The sequence below is a fragment of the Aquila chrysaetos genome, chromosome 4 (assembly GCF_900496995.4).
Source record: "Aquila chrysaetos chrysaetos chromosome 4, bAquChr1.4, whole genome shotgun sequence".
In the NCBI taxonomy this organism is placed as follows: domain Eukaryota; kingdom Metazoa; phylum Chordata; class Aves; order Accipitriformes; family Accipitridae; genus Aquila; species Aquila chrysaetos.
This window is the reverse complement of record NC_044007.1, coordinates 46,310,348-46,326,578: the sequence shown is the minus strand read 5'-3', so window position 1 is coordinate 46,326,578 and position 16,231 is coordinate 46,310,348. Positions and strand designations below refer to the sequence as shown.

General features: G+C 44.1%; 1 protein-coding gene and 1 long non-coding RNA gene across 8 annotated transcripts in view; one reads left to right on the top strand and one right to left on the bottom strand.

The window, feature by feature from the left end:
• The window catches only part of LOC115340737 (chloride channel protein C-like), a 134,192-nt gene that overhangs the window by 2,469 nt on the left and 115,492 nt on the right, over positions 1 to 16,231 (top strand). For 3 of the 4 annotated variants that reach the window (XM_030012720.2, XM_030012719.2, XM_030012722.2), the window contains exons 3-7: positions 5,402 to 5,482; positions 6,462 to 6,637; positions 8,755 to 8,847; positions 11,627 to 11,870; positions 15,049 to 15,243. In XM_030012720.2, the coding sequence (XP_029868580.1) occupies positions 5,402 to 5,482; positions 6,462 to 6,637; positions 8,755 to 8,847; positions 11,627 to 11,870; positions 15,049 to 15,243 (789 nt within the window). The remainder of the gene's footprint in view (positions 1 to 5,401; positions 5,483 to 6,461; positions 6,638 to 8,754; positions 8,848 to 11,626; positions 11,871 to 15,048; positions 15,244 to 16,231) is intronic. The other variant, XM_030012721.2, reaches the window with a different exon arrangement.
• Positions 9,478 to 12,280, bottom strand: LOC115340738. Of its 4 annotated transcripts, XR_003923149.1 has the most exons (4): positions 12,139 to 12,280; positions 11,618 to 11,806; positions 11,284 to 11,478; positions 9,478 to 10,263 (listed from the first exon to the last, which is right to left on the bottom strand). It is a non-coding gene; the product is annotated as an uncharacterized LOC115340738 (long non-coding RNA). The 4 variants fall into 4 exon arrangements; XR_003923150.1 differs by lacking the exon at positions 11,284 to 11,478 and having other exon boundaries at positions 9,478 to 10,281; XR_003923151.1 differs by lacking the exon at positions 11,284 to 11,478 and having other exon boundaries at positions 9,478 to 10,266.

Below are 16,231 nucleotides of genomic sequence, written 5' to 3'. Positions count from 1 at the left end.
AACCCCAGCCAGCAACTAAGCCCCACACAGCCGCTCACTCACTCCCCCCTCAGTGAGATGGGGGAGAGAATTGGAAGGGTCAAAGCGACAAAGCTCGTGGGTTGAGATAAAGACAGTTTAATAGTAAAGCAAAAGCTGCGCACACAAGCAAAGCAAAGCATGGAATTCATTCACCACTTCCCATGGGCAGGCAGGTGTTCAGCCATCTCCAGGAAAGCAGGGCTCCGTCACGCCTAACGGTGACTTGGGAAGACAAACGCCATCACTCCGAATGCCCCCCCTTCCTTCTTCTTCCCCCAGCTTTATATGCTGAGCATGACGTCCTATGGTCTGGAATACGCCTTCAGTCAGTTGGGGTCAGCTGTCCCAGCTGCGTCCCCTCCCAACCCCTTGTGCCCCCCCAGCCTCCTCGCTGGTGGGGTGGGGTGAGAAGCAGAAAAGGCCTTGACCCTGTGTCAGCACTGCTCAGCAGGAAGGAAAACATCCCTGTGTTATCAACACTGTTTCCAGCACAAATCCAAAACATAGCCCCATAGTGGCTACTGTGAAGAAAATTAACTCTATCCCAGCCAAAACCAGCACAAAATGTTATGGCATCGCTGACCCTGACTGCTTGTTTTTCTCACCTGTAGAGAGAAGCAGGTGGTAAAATTTTCACCTGGTTTGTGATATCTGTGGTAGATAGTATGAATACTGAAGAGCTTCTTGTGAGAAAGAGGCTTTGAGCTTTTGTACCAGCTGAATCCTGACCAGGGAGGGCCAGGCATCCTGTCAGCCGGTGCTGGGGGGAGCCTGTATAACCATCAAGCGTGGCGTGCAGCCAGCAGATGCAGCAATTTGTGCAGAAGGGGGCCAGGGTCTGGGCTGACAGTGCTTTTGTGCTCAGCAATGGTGGCAAGGAGCTGCCGGAGATGGTCCCCAGCACCCAGGGGAGAAATTACCCTGACTCGGTAGAGGCCACAACCCAGAGCTAGCTCCTGAGGGAGGGTGCAGCTCTGCAGGTTTGGGGCTGCGGGCAGTGCCTGCGGCCTCTCTCTCAGGCTGGAGCGTGGCAGATGAGCTCCTTGTCTGCACAGGTACGGTGGGATAGCTGATACTGCTGGAGTGCTGCATTGGCTGGGTACAGGCTCTTTAGGAAGGACAGACTGGGATGGTTAGGAGGGGCAGTTGCTCTTTTTTGTGAGAATGCAGGGGGAATGGATGAAGCTCTGCCTTGGGACAGAGGAGAGTCAGCTGAGAGCTTGTGGATCAGGGTTAGAGGGCACAGCAACATGTGTGATGTTGTTGTGGGTGTCTGCTATAGAGCACCAGCTCATGAAGAATTAGGCAAAGCTGTCTTCAGACAATTGGAAGAAGTCTCATGGTCACTGGCCCAGATCCTCATGGGGGTCTTTAGCCAACCAGCCCAGTATCTGCTGGAAGGACAACATAGCAGGGCACAAGCAATCCATGAGGTTTCTGGAGTGTGTTGATAACAACTTCCTGATAGATGATCGAGAAGCCAATGAGGGGACCTGCTCTGCTGGACCTCATACTTATAGACAAGGAAAGACTGGTCAGGGATGTAAAGGTTGGGGGCAGCAGTGACCATGAGATGGTGGTGTGCAGGATCCTGAGATGAGAGGGAAAAAGCAAAAAGCAGGGTCACAATTCTGGACTTCAGGAGAGCACTTTGGTCTGTTCAGAGATCTTCTTGGAAGAATTCCAAAGGAGACCATCCTGGAGAGAATAGAAGTCCAAGAGGGCTGGTTGGTTTTCAGGTTTGTCTCCCCCATGGTGAAGAACAGTCCATTCCAATGAACAGAAAATCAAGCGAAAGGTGGCAGGAAGCTCCTCACAAAACTCAAACATAAAAAGGAAGCATACAAGAGGTGGAAGCAAGGACAGATGACCCAGGAGGAATACAGAGACACTGTCTGAGTGTGCAGGGATGGGGTTAGGAAAGCCAAAGTGAACCTGGAGTTGAATCTGATGAGGCAACAAGAAAGGAAGGAGGTGTCTACAGGTATATCAGCAGCAAAAGGAAGACTAGGAAAAACATGGGCTTGTTGTTGAACTTGGGTAGGGGACCTGGTGACAAAGGACTTGGAAAAGGCCAAGGTACTCAATGCCTTCTCTGAGGGAGCTGGCTGATGTCATTGTGAGGCCACTCTCAATTATCTTTGAAAGTTCAAGGCAATTGAGGAGAGGTTCCTGAGGACTGGAGGAAGCCAGTGTCACTCCTATTTTCAAGAAGGACAAGAAGAAGGATCCAGGGAACTACAGGCTAGTCAACCTCATCTTGACCCTGGGAAGGTGATAGAACCAATAATCCTGGAAACCATTTCTAACCGTATGAAGGACAAGAAGGTGATTGGGTGTAGTCAGCAGGGATTTACAGTGGGTAACAACCTTCTACAATGAGATGACTGGAGCGGTGGATGTTGTTTATCCTGACTTTAGAAAGGCTTTCATTGCTGTCTCCCATGACATCCTCATAGACAAACTGATGGTGTATGGGTTAGATTAGTGGACAGTGAGATGGATTTAACTGGCAGAACTGCTGGGCTCAAAGCATTATGATCAGTGGCACAAAGTCTAGCTGCAGGTTGGTCACCATGGGTGTACCCTCGGGGCCAATACTGGGGCCAAACACTGTTGGATATCTTTGCTAATGACTGGATGATGGGACAGAGTGCACCCTCAGCAAACTGGGAGACAAAAGACTGGAAGGAAGTAGTGCTTGATAGACTAGATGACTGTGGTGCCATTCAGCCAACAGCCTACTGGGCTGCATTAGGAGGACTGTTGCCAGCTGTTGTGGTTTAACCCCAACCAGCAACTAAGCACCATGCAGCTGCTCTATCAGTCTCTCTCCCCAACTGAACAGGGGAGAGAAAATATAACAAAAGGCTCGTGGGTTGAGATAAGGACAGGGAGAGATCACTCACCAGTTACCCTCACGGGCAGAACAGACTCAACTTGGGGAAAATTAACTCAATTTATTGCCAATCAAACCAGAGTAGGGTAATGAGAAATAAACCCAAATCTTACAACGCTCTTCCGCCCACCCCTCCCTTCTTCCCGGGCCCAACTCCACTCCTGATTTTCTCTACCTCCTCCCTGCCAGCAGCATGGGGATGCGGAATGGGGGTTGGGGTCAGTTCATCACATGTTGTCTCTGCTGCTCCTTCCTCCTCAGGGGGAGGACTCCTTACTCGTTCCCTGCTCCAGTGTGGGGTCCTTCTCATGGGAGACAGTTCTCCATGAACTTCTCCAACTTGGGTCCTTCCCATGGGCTGCAGTCCTTCACGAACTGCTCCAACGTGGGTCCCTTCCACAGGGTGCGGTCCTTCAGGCACAGACTGCTCCAGCGTGGGTCCCCCGTGTGGTCACAAGTCCTGCCAGAAAACCTGCTCCAGTGTGGGCTCCTTTCTCCACGGGTCTGCAGGTCCTGCCAGGAGCCTGCTCCAGTTTGGGCTTCCCACAGGGTCACAGCCTTCTTCGGGCATCCCCCTGCTCCAACGTAGGGTCCTCCATGGGCTGCAGGTGGATATCTGCTCCACCGTGGACCTCCCTGGGCTGCAGGGGGAGGGACAGCCTACGATCTCACCATGGTCTTCCCCATGAGCTGCAGGGGAATCTCGGCTCTAGTGCCTGGAACACCTCCTGCCCCTCCTTCTTCACTGACCTGGGTGTCTGCAGGGTTGTTTCTCTCACATGTTCTCACTCCTCTCTCTGGCTGCAGTTGCTGTGCTGCAGCAGCTTTTTTCCCCCCTTTTTAAATCTGTTATCTCAGAGGTGCTACCACCATCACTGATGGGCTCGGCCTTGGCCATCGGTGGGTCTGTCTTGGAGCCAGCTGGCATTGGTTCTGTCAGACACAGGGGAAGCTTCTAGCAGCTTCTCCCAGAAGCCACCCCTGTCACCCCCCCACTACCAAAATCGTGCCACGCAAACCCAATACACCAGCAGGTCAAGGGAGTTGATCCTTCCCTTCTGTTCAGCACTGGTGGGGCCACATCTGGAGTACTGTGTCCAGTTCTGGGCTCTCCAGTACAAGGGAGACATGGATGTGTCCTCCACTCTTCTATGAAATCAAGATAATGAAATAATCCTGCTGACTGCTGAAGGATAGATCTCAATCACTTCACAGAAATGCAAGGGAAGACTTATTCTGTGGAACAGATGGAGGCTGAATATATCAGAGGGAATATCCAAGAAATGAACAAGTTTAGGTTTTCCATGAGCAAAGCATATATAATTCTCTTGCAATATAATTTGCCTGGTGTTTCTTATATACAAACTATGCGTAAGTTTATAAAATATATAAACAGTGGATGAATACACATGCATATATGTATATATGCATTTGTGTGCATATACACACATGTGTGTATATATACACACTAAAGTATAAATAAAGAATATATAGAAAAAAACCACAGTTTGACTCCAGGGCATCACAACAACCGTTACATGCACTGTTGGTCCTGTTGTATTATAAAATTTGTCCTATTGTATTGAACTAATACAGAGGGACAGGAGGCAAGCTCTCACAGGCTCTGACATCAGTACACACGTGTAATTCCTGCCCTGGAAGACCTTCCCATCTATATATCTCCTTCAGCTGCAGACGAGCAATACTCATTTTCGTGCACTTTGCTTTGCCGTTTGGCTGCGCTGCACGAAGTGCTTACAAAAAGCCTTGATGGGACATGCTGCCAGGAAGGCTGCAGTGGCCGGCTGTAATGCTGTGACCTCAGAAATGCAAGGGATGTGTTTGACCTGCTCACACAATGAATCACAGCTGAGTGCTATGGAAGGCGGCAAAGTGTGTGGGAACTGAGGAGTTCTGGAGACGGCACGGCTGCGGTCAGCCCAAGCACAAAAAACCAAACTGAAAACCCAGTGAGACTGAAATGTGTTTTTTTAAATGTGAGAAGGCCTAGTATGAGAGATGTCCTTTTGGTTAAAATAAAGCAAGAAATAGCTTGCTTACATATATTCTGTCTACTTATAATAGCTGCAAATTCATAAAGGTAATTACTGATGTAAGACTTTGAAGCCTCCATCCAAGCAAAATGTCTCCTGAAGACACCATGTAGTGTTTTCTTGTGCATGTTCTTAAGGTCCTTTAACTCTGCTTCTGACCTGAAAAGGGCCTTGATGAGTAACAACATATCCTTTATAGTGTTTTTAGAGATGGGCAAGAAGTCCTGGAAAAAAAACCATGACTCTGAAAGTCATCATTCACCTTACTGTTACTCACTCCTGTCCTTCTAAGGAGCCTGCACTGCTTCTTTTGGTTTTTCCCTATGGTCCACCTTCTGCCTGCAGTAATCTGTGGGACAGAAGTTCATTGAAAAGCAGGACCTGGTCTATGGGTGCCGATGTAGTAATCTATTTGTCAACCGGACAGGATGGGAACATCCACATGACGTGGCTGTGTGCGCTTGGGTCTGGGCTGGCCATGGTGGTTCTCTCTTCAGGCTCAGTGCTGGTAAGTGTTACGTCCCCTACGCAACAAGCCTATAACGCTGTGATAAACCAATCTTTTGCTCTTCCAAATACTGGTTAATTCAGTATTTTATTTAAAAAAACCCCTCTATTATACAACCCAATTGGAGAGGTCTTTCCTGGCATTCAGCCTAAAGCTGGATTCCACCGCCCATAACTTGTATAAAAGTGTCTGGGGTGAAATCAGTGGTGGTGGCGATGCAATTTACACTTAGCATGTGGTGTTTATAAAATAAATACAAGTGGCAGCTGGCGTAACTTGTGAAAACTCAGTGTTTGGAAGGGGCCTAAGCCAAAGACCATCAGTCCATATAAAAGTTACTGTTGGTTTTAGATTGATCTTTTAGCTGTGCTATGTGGGTATTGCTTGTAGCCCAGATCAGTACTTTTACAAGGCGGCAAGGCTAAAACATTGAGCCTTTCTGTCATTTACTGTCCTGCTGTGTTCAATTTAATTGTAGACAGGCAATTAACAGCATAGGTGAGAGAAAAAGTGAATGTTTTACTGAACTTACCCCAAAATCCAGCAACAGGAGGAAAAGGGAGTTTGCTGTTATATGTATAATAACTGACCAGTTTTAAGCTATCTGAAGCCTGAACTGACTGGACAAATCATACAGGTTCACACGTACACCCTCCCCTGCAGAATGCCTGTGCAAAGACAAGAGGCTGGTTGGCTTCAGGCATCAGAGGGGATGGCAGGGAGCTGGGGCAGGGGCCCTCGTCAGTCATTTTCTTCTCTCATTACTCTCAGTACACATACAGCAACACTGTTGGGAGCTTGAATTTTTGTGTGTAGCTGGAAGTTATATGTGTATCTACGTTATCTGTCAATTCTGGGAAAGTTTGTTTGTGAACAGAGCAAGGTGAGGGCTGGACTTAAAATCCGTGTCCACAGATGCATCTAACACATGAACATCTAATGCTTGTTGACTCTCTCTTTTCTTTTTTTTCCTTTGCAGTTCTTTTGCCCAGCAGGTTCACCATCTGGCTTGCCAGAAATAATTGGGTATTTGAATGGCACTTCTATTCAACATCTTTTTAATATCAAGACCTTTTTAGGGACATTTGTCTCATGCGTGCTGGCTGTAGCCTCCGGGCTCTTCTGTGGGTCAGAAGGTCCCATGATCCATTTGGGGTAAGAAATAGCAGACAAAAGTTAAAGCTATCAGGCTGAGGGTATGGGTTTGCAATGTCTGTCTTGGTGGCAGTGCTGGCTTAGAAAATACCCTGCATTGGGAGCTCTTTTCACCTGTGCTGTCCCCTCCTTTGCATCAGCACAACTATTCGTGCCATGCAGTGAAGAAAAACATTTTTTCGCTGCGTGTTTTAAATACTGGCTTAGTTCCCTAGTATGTTTCCCTGTGAGGCTCGGCAAGCAGTTATCTGGGCAACGGCAGCCAGTTTTGTTTCTGAAGAGCAACCAGTCCCACAGCTATGGCCTGCCGGCTGCTTTGCATCCCTTATAACTGCTTTTATCTATGCAAAGTCTGTATGCAAATAAAGCCAGCCTCAAGCGGCTGCGCACGAAACGGGCAACAATTTTACAGCTACCTGCAGAAGTGCTGTAAGTGGCTGTGCAAGGTGCACAGTGATGGACAACCAGTCCCTTGGGGTCCGTGTTTCCAGCTTATAAACACGGCAGCTGCCAGTGCCAGCTAAGGGTGACCACAGAAACCAGGCGCTGCTTTGCAAGCTCTGCAGATGGCAGATTGCAAGTCAGGTTGGAGCTGCTTCTTGTTCATGCAGTAGCGTAATACTACATTTCTAGGTAGGGAAAAGTAGACTTCATAGTCTTTTTGAAGGATAATGTTTTTATCCCCCCTTGCTATATACAAAGAAAGAGAATCTCCACCACCCTATTGTGGTCTGGGGCCTTGTGAGAAGGGGAGAGGAGGGTTGCCCAGTGCGGCTCAGTAGGTCAGAGCGGTTCTTAAAATTTACTGTGCAGCAATACAGCCAAACTTAGTAACTGTGGGCCAGATTTTGGGCTTTTCTGTTTTGGTAAGTGACATGATTTCCTTTATTCACCGTTTACAGGAGAATCCTGCTGCACTTTATTACCATTATTATACAGTATCTTGAGTAGAGATGGTAAAATTGGTCTCTGCTAATATGATGTAGATCATTTGTTGGCTGGTTTACTGTTTTATTTTTGATTCTTTTTGGTTTTGGAAAGTATTCATCCTTGAGGTTTGTTCTCTTCCTCTTCACCGCCCTGACCAAACCTATCCTACTCCCCAGCACCCTCTCACATTTTCGGTTACTCCGTGGGTTTATATTTATTTATTTATTTGCACAGAGGTGCACTACCCTAGGGGATGACTCAGATGTTCAAAAATAGGAGCACGTGGTTAGTCAGAGGCAGCCACAAACCTTCCAGACAATGATTACCAAGGTTTAGCTCTCCCTTTAGGTTTCTTTTGTTTTCATTGCTTTCAGACATTTGTCTCCAGGAGCTCACAGACTGCAGCTGTGATTTTTTTTCCTTTGTGCTGGGTTGGTAACAGTGATGTATGAGCCAAAGAATTGAATCATATTTCCATGAAGAAAGTCAGCACGGTATTAACGTGATGCCTTTTCAAAACATAGGAATTAAGAGCTAGTTTAATTTAATTTAGCTGGAACCCTCCACCATTTTTATTAAACATAAACACACGTAAGTTGCTAAAAGCCTCTGAGAGATTCGTTAAGGCTTCTAATTTAAGTCTTGTAGAAAAGTCTTCCAAGATTATACAATGAATAGATTTTTCATTTCACTAAGGGTTTGGATTTTTTTTCCCCGCATTTAAATGTAGTTTGAAGTGCTGCCTGGGAACACACTGTAATAATTTAAATCATGACACATCTTCTGTTACAAGTGGGGCTGTTCTGGCTCCCATGGTCATTAACCTGGGAACAGATGACTGAAATGATGGGCTATAGTCTGACGTGTCACCACATTTGGGCAGACATTAAAATGCAGTTCTTCAAAAGGCATTTCACGGTCTATCATCATAACACTCCTTGCAAAAGAGACATTTAAGTCTCTGAGTCAAGAATCTGAAAGTCTTTAGTAGCCTCTTTGCTTAATGTCAATGGAACTTTGCATATTTAAAAGACGTGTTCAACATTTTCCATGTTTAAATCTGTTGAAACCAATCTAGCTTTGCTGCTGCATGCCAACTAAGGCTCTGTCCTCCCCTTCCTTTAACCATGGCTGATTTATGAATAATTTACCAAAGAGTGCTCTCAATTACACAATATCACTTTTAGTGCCCTCCTGGGTTGTGGCCTGAGCCAGCTGCAGTTGGATACCCTTGGCGTCCACCTCCCGATCTTCACCAGGTTTCGCAATTCAGCTGATAAGTAAGTGATGGGCAGATCTGTGGGGCTGGGGGGGGGGGGGGGGGGGGGGAGGGAGGGGGGGCTGCCCCACCACCCGCCCTTGGTGCCCCGGGGGTGTCTGGCAAGTCGTCAGTGAGCCCATTGCATCTGGAAGGGAAACAGAGATGCTGCTCCAGCAGTCTTTCAGCCTTCCTGCTGTTTGTCACTTTGGAATGGGGCAAAAGCCACCCACTCTAATTAAAAGAAAGTTAATTAAACAACTTTAAAGTTCTTTAATTAAAAGAAAGTTCACAAGTTGTTTTATTGGATGCTTGTGAAATAATACATTAATACTGAAGACCTTTTCCCATTGCCTTCTGGGTTGTATAAGGAGGGAGAAAAATGCAGGACTTTTACACGTGGACATTATCCTCAAATTAACGATGCTGGCCCAGGAAAAAAGAGGTGATGGGGATTGCACAATGTGCACAGGGGGCCCTTGCTTTATTTTTCTAGTTTTGAAAAAGTAAATTGTTTGTGACACTTTTTTAATCTGGCTCTTCTCTACTCATGCGTGTCTGTGAGATAACTCTGGTAAGCTCCCTCTTGTGAACAGTTCTACTGAAATTAATGAGATTAGTTTCCAGAAAAGAAATTACAAACCAGTTTATGTCTTCTGGATGGTATTTATTTTCCTATTGACATACAAAACCCTACACAACACTGTTTTTTTTCTAAATCAAGGAAAAAAAGAGAGACTTATGTTGATTTCCTAAAGAAATACAAAGGATTCAAATGAACAGCCACTGTGAACTATCTGTAGCTTAAAGAAAATCAAAAAGGACCAAAGGGAAGATGCAGGATCTCCTTTGCCTTTAGTGTTTTAAGATCAGTCATTTAAATACATCTGACACATGCTGGTTAAACATAATGTTAGTCATGGAAGAAATCAGCAATTGCGGTAAGAGAAGCAGCGAGAACTTTTGTTTTTCTCTGCAGAATCTGGTTATAGTATAATTAGGAAGAAGCGTTAGCTTGCAGTCAGGAACCATCCTGGAAGAGTCAGGTTGTGCGGAAGTCCCCTTCACATAGAGGGGTGTTGGTGAGCAGCAGAGACAAATTTCAGTTTAAGCAAGACCTCGCTTCTTTACAAAGACCGGGATGAAAGACTCCCACTCCCCTGGTATCTTTTGGAGTTAAGTAGGCTCAAGAGATGTACCCTCTCCAAGTACTGTCACAGGCAGAGCAGTAACTCAGCAAGTGTTAGGATGTTGAAGGATCTTAAGGCATCCCTCCATTGGGCGGCTGTAACAGATGTGTAGAAGGGGTCCAGTTTCGTTGTTGATACTACTGGTGGGACACGTAGCATGTACAACTGACTGGAGCAAGAAGTTGGAGATGTCCAAGCAAAGTTCGCCCAGGTTTTACTGTGGTGTGCAGTACCTTTTGAGTTCCCTGCTGCTGGAAACAATGTCACTGTGAAGATACATGTAAGTAAAAATGCATGCACAAGAGCGTCTAACTCAGCATTTGTGAGTTGGGAAATATCAGACATAAAGTTGCCTGTGTAGCTTTACTGGTGGGCTTTGTTAAGGGCTTTGAGATGAACTCTAATCTTTTCCCTTGTTTTCTGTCCATTATACTCATTGCCAGCCATCTTTGTACTGATAAAAATTGTGGACACCACAGAGAAGTCAAAAGGGCCCACTAATGTTTAAAGTTGACTCTGATCTGTTGGGGAGGGGGGTTCTGAGAACTTACCATTTCTTAATATTAAAAATACTCAAATGTTTTGTATACTTGTCGACTTCAGCTAGTACTGAATGCTCAGCATTTCTGCAAATTATCCCTGAGGTCTCAGGTCACCCATCCAGAGGATGCAAGTTTTATAAGCTGGTGAGCGCTAGTGATTAGTGCATTATATGTATCAGCATCACCCCAGTATCCCAAAGGCTGGACTTGAATCTAATTTTCCAAGGCAGAATTCAAGCATAATTTTATTTCTTCTTTCTATATCGTTCCCTCTGTTTTGCACACTGTGGCCTTCCTTAAAAATGTAACGTTTGTCTGATGCAGGATGTTGTTTTCATGTAATGAAATGGGTGCTTTGGAAAGAAAATTACGTTGTGTGGGGGAAAATAAATAATAATAAGTGTATAAAGGAAGACTGCCCATTAATGCCTTTCTTTACAACACTATAATTCTTTTTCTTTTTCTTTTTTTTTACTTCTTTTTTTTTCTTTACTGGAACTGGCTCACAGTGCAGATCTCTGCCATTTGAGCTCCTAGTGCAGCTTACCACAACAGAAGTTTGTTGCTCTTTGGGGTGTATGTGAGCTCCACGCCTTTACAGGGAGGGAGACAAGGCATATACATTCCCTGTGGATTTCTGAGACATTTATAGACGGAGGCGGCATGTTGAGCCTACAGGGTCCAGTGCTGTACTCTCATTGTCTAGTGAATCCCAAACTTTCTTACCTTTTTTCCCTGCAGTACTTCACCCCTGTGACTGCACTGCTTCCAGGGTGTGAAGTGGTATGTCTGCCTGGTGTTAGGCTGGTTGGCACCAGTTCAGCAGCTTGCTGGTGTGGCGCAGTGGTCCCCACGCAATATTATAGGATTGAGGGTTTTGTCAAGGCCAGAGGTCAAGATGGACAGATCTAATCTCAAATCCTAGAGGTGAAAATAACCCTAAAATAAACCCTCAACTCTATAATTCAGACCCCTAAACCCAGCTTTGACAAGAAACGATCTTTACGGAGGTTTTTCGTTTCTGTTTTTTTTCCTGTTACCCAAATTTTGACTCTTCTACCTGTTGCAGGCGCAGTTTCATTACGGCTGGCGCGGGAGCAGGCATAGCTTCGGTATTTCGTGCCCCCATTGGCGGGCTCTTGTTCACGTTAGAAGAAGTGTCTTCATTCTGGGACATCAGGCTGGCCTGGCAAACCTTCTTCTGCTGCTTGATGGCTACCTTCACCACGGATTTACTGTCCTCTTCTCTCTGTGGATTTGTTTACAGAGGTCATTTTGGATTTTTTGAAGCAGAGAAAAGAATTATATTTTGGGTATGTACTGTGTGGGGGTGGGAGGAAATAGCTGCAGGGTTTTAGGCTTGTCTCTTTCAGCATTGTTGCTGGGGGAGTAGTGGGGAAGAGGGACCGAGAAGGGGAAAGGATGGTATATGTACAATTGCCAGATCAGTGGATACAGAAGCATTCACACTTTTTATCTGGTAATCACTTAGATACAACACAGAGTTGTTCTGTTCTAAATTAAAGCAAACAAATAGACAAAGCATCTACTGTTTGCTTATTAGCTAATCATATAAGTTACCTTAATAACATTCTGTATTGGTGCTGGATAGGAGAGGGATAGTTCGAAGTAAAGGAGAAAGCAGAGAAGCTCTTAAATAGGGTGTCCTCTCCTTCTGTAGTTGGCTTGAGCTCTCTGTTGTTGCTGCAGGCATTGCTGTACTGTGCCCCTGTTCCTTAGTGCTTAGAGATTAAACATTTGAAAACATATAATCACTGTTTGTTCCTCATTGCACAACGGAGGTGACCTTCAGCCTCAGCTGCCTTTACTTTATTCCTTCCAACACAACACAATCTTTGAATTTTACCGTGTGTCCACCTAAAAATAGTTGCTTTTATTATCATGTCTTTTGCTCATTTTTATTGCAAGATGATTCAGTAGTGATGTGCAAGTATCATGATCTTCACTTCTTGCCTCAATGTCCTTCTTTGTGTTTGACTTGAAGATCAATTAGAGAGCTAGAAATAAAACCCTGGTCTTCTGAATCCCATTCCACTTTTTGCTACTAAGTAAATTTTCCTAAGGCAATTCCCTGATCAATTTCATTGATCTCTGAATTTCTTCTGGCCTGCGTCTCTCTAGCAATGCGTAAACCAGGGATTATGGTATTTTCCACATGCAGGCATACCTTGGTTGGGAAAATGGGCAAAATTTTTTTTGTGTGCACGCTGACTGATATAATGATTTTGCATATGCTATGCGAAAGTATTTTGGGTATATTTGCTTTACCACAAGTTTAGCTGGGGCAAGTGGAGAAGACGTTGGTTTTCAACCCAAATCCTTTTTGTGGACCAGCTCATAGTGCGGTCCCCCAAACAGTTGCAGTGACACAACCAAGAGGATAAAAATTTGTGGCAGAAAGGTGAGACTATATGGATAGGGAAGAAGTCAGGCCTTCTGAAGCCAGATTCATTGCTGAAGCCAAAGTATTGTGTAATGAACAGCTGCATGCACAATGGAGAGTAGACTCACTTCAATTGCTATTTTACAATAAGCATTGCTCTTTTAACACTCCTTTCAGGATGTTTTCTGAAAAGAGCAGTGGATTCTGTCTCCTTCTATCTTCAATTAGTGTCATTAGAGGGAAAAGCTAGCTAAAATTATTATCAACATGATTTCTGGCAGTGTTCAATAGTTTTTGGCTCCCAGTGTGGTACAGATAACAAGAAACATTTTCATTTCACTGAACACGGGGCTCAGGGAAAATTTTGCTTCTTTCATGTTTTGTGGCATTAACCAACACAGTTTACAGTGGATAAACTCTGAGTTTAAAGCTTGTGGGTTATGTTTCTCAAGAAAACTATTTGTTTTCTTTAGTTTCATTCTACCTAACATAATGTTAACAAGGGGAATTTATTGTACTCCAGAGCATGAGATTTTCAGGAAGCTCTACTTTATTTTTACATAGACCGCTGGATTATATGTAAACGTGAAACTTGCTCTGTAGGTAACAGATTTTTCTTGATGATTGGCCAGAGCCTGTGGTTGATACTACCAACAAAAACAAACAATGCACTGTGCCACCTTTCATTCCCAGTGAGTGGAACACGCGCTTGGTTTTACCTTTATTGCCACACACATGCAGTGTAATGTGCATCTATTACTTTAAAACGAACATCTCAGTATATCTTTCCCTCAGGTAAAATGGAGGTAGGGAGAGCAAACAATGAAACCATGTATGTCCATTTTTAGTTTTAATCAAGGATTGGAATTATGTAGAATATAATGCAAGATATTTGGATCCTGCAGTAAATAAAACTTCTTTTCTACTTCAAATTAAGCTACTTGTCTCTGAATTCTGGGATTCTCCCTCTTCCGGACCTGGTTTCCTAGTCTGCAGCACCTTATGGACCAATTCTTTAAGCTTGGCTATATTTTGACCCTGGCATTTCTCATCTCAGGGAATATCACCAGTGCTTAGTACAGCCACCTGGTGGATTTGTTAAAGTCTAGGCTTGTTGTAGCAGGAACAAGAATAAGATTAAAAGTCGAGAAGAAGAGGAGGAGGAAGAAAAAAGAGTTTAAACAGTAAGAGGGCCTGTGCACTTGCTCAAGCAATTTAAGGAAGGCTGACAGTTTATCCTATCAGCTACCCCCAAGATTATACTAGTTTAGGTTTCTGCAGGCATCCCTTGACATGTGCCCTTACTGCTTCTTGCCAGGTAGCTTTTCGAGCATTTCCTGATCTCTTACTCTGTCCAGATCCTAATCTTGACAAAAAACTGTGTAACTCTAAGCCTAGGCTAAGGAAATAGTATCCTCACAGCTTTTAATAGATTGCCACTGGTCTGTTGACCCCTTTTTGTTGACTGGAATATAAAATTAAAACACGATATTGCTCTCATCCTTGCTGCCTGTTGAGGAATCAAGCAGAAAATTCAATTACTATTCCAGCTGCCAGATTATATTCTGCATTTGTGATTTGTTATTCTGTAAGTTGTTCCAGATCAGCATCAATTTTCAGTTTTGCTTAAATAAATTTACTTATAAATGATCTCAATGCATATGGATGCAGGTTGACACAATAAATGAACTTTCCCAAATTATGTTGTAGATATAGACACAGTGAGCAAAGCTCTGGTTCAGCAGAACCTTCTGAAGTGTTCATTGAGGCCAATATGTCATTTTATTTGGATGTAACCTGAAGTGCTGAGTGCTTGTGGTAACTGCAGTGCATCACAGAGATTTCCGCTATGTGTGCCAACACCAGTGTCTACCTGCTAGTTCCACTCCTGTGAGGTGTGCAAGAAGACTACACCATCTCTCATGAGATCAGCTTTAAATTAATTAGCTGAGCTTGCTAAACTACAAGGAAAGATTTATTTCCTGTATGGGAATTACTTTGTAGTATCAGGTTTTGTAAGAGAGGGTGCAATATTTCATGTCACTGGCAGGATGCTCAGAACATATTTTCTCCTTTCTTTGACTCAGGTTAAGAACTTGCTGGACATGAACGTCTTGGCCTTTGTTCCAACCATCCTCCTTGGAATGCTTGGAGGTCTTCTGGGAGCTCTCTTTGTTTCCCTAAATATAAAGATTAATAAATTACGTATGCAGTTCTTTAATTCAATTCCAAAATTATCCCTTAGAAAAACAAGCAAGCTGTTGGAAACTGTGCTCATCCTTGTAAGTAAATAATATGGTTCTCTTGATTATATAATATTTACAGTGGCTAATGAGGGCAGGTCATAAACTGGCTGGATGGAAAAGTGAATCTGACCTGCTGGTACTCAATAATGTTCAACAGAGTACAGCAAACATATGGATTTCCAAAGTACATATAGGTATTTAATGTTGGTGGGTATATAAGAATGGAGAAGAGATGTTTTGTTTGGGGTTTTTGTTTTGGTTTTTAATGCTTGAAGTATTTTACCTGTATAGTTGCTCTCCCACTGCTGCTCTACTCCGATGATACTACATCAACTTAGTGACATGTCGCAGTTACATTGGTGTGCTTTCGCATTTGTTCACAACCTGTGGAGGGCTGTCACAAGTAGATTTCATCCATTTTTCTCCATTTTTCCTTGCTAGTGATTAATCCTCTCATTACCCCCCACAGCTTGCTCATGTAGCAGAACCAGGTGGACATCCTCTTCCACGCCTCTGCACCTGGGCGCTTTTTCAGCTGTTACATTGGAAAGAACAATCAGGAGACTATTACCATAACCATATGCATTTTTGCCTCAAGACAACAAAGGTGATCTTTGCCTGTTGTGAGGAGAATAGATGCATGAAGAATAAATGTTGTAGAGGTTTTAAAAGTTATGGATAGGTACAGAAAACTTTGTGGAGCGAACTGTGTATCTGGAGTTGGTTATCCCTAGTTGTTACTGATGGAGGTCAGCCTGGAGCCTCAGATGTTCTGATAAGGTGGGATGGGGCCATTTTACCTCTAGGCTTTGGAGTTTCCATTTGGCATTGTATGGCTTTGGGGAGGGTCATGCCATTGGAATGAAAAGGGTAGAGACAAAAGTTTTCCATATTTTGAACATTTTCATAATTTTCAATTTTATGTTTTGGTTATAACTTAAGTATGTTGTTAAATGTGGAGGAAGGAAACCTTCAGAGCTTTTGTACTGCACTTTTAGTCAATTGTGCAAATTTGGGTTTCCCT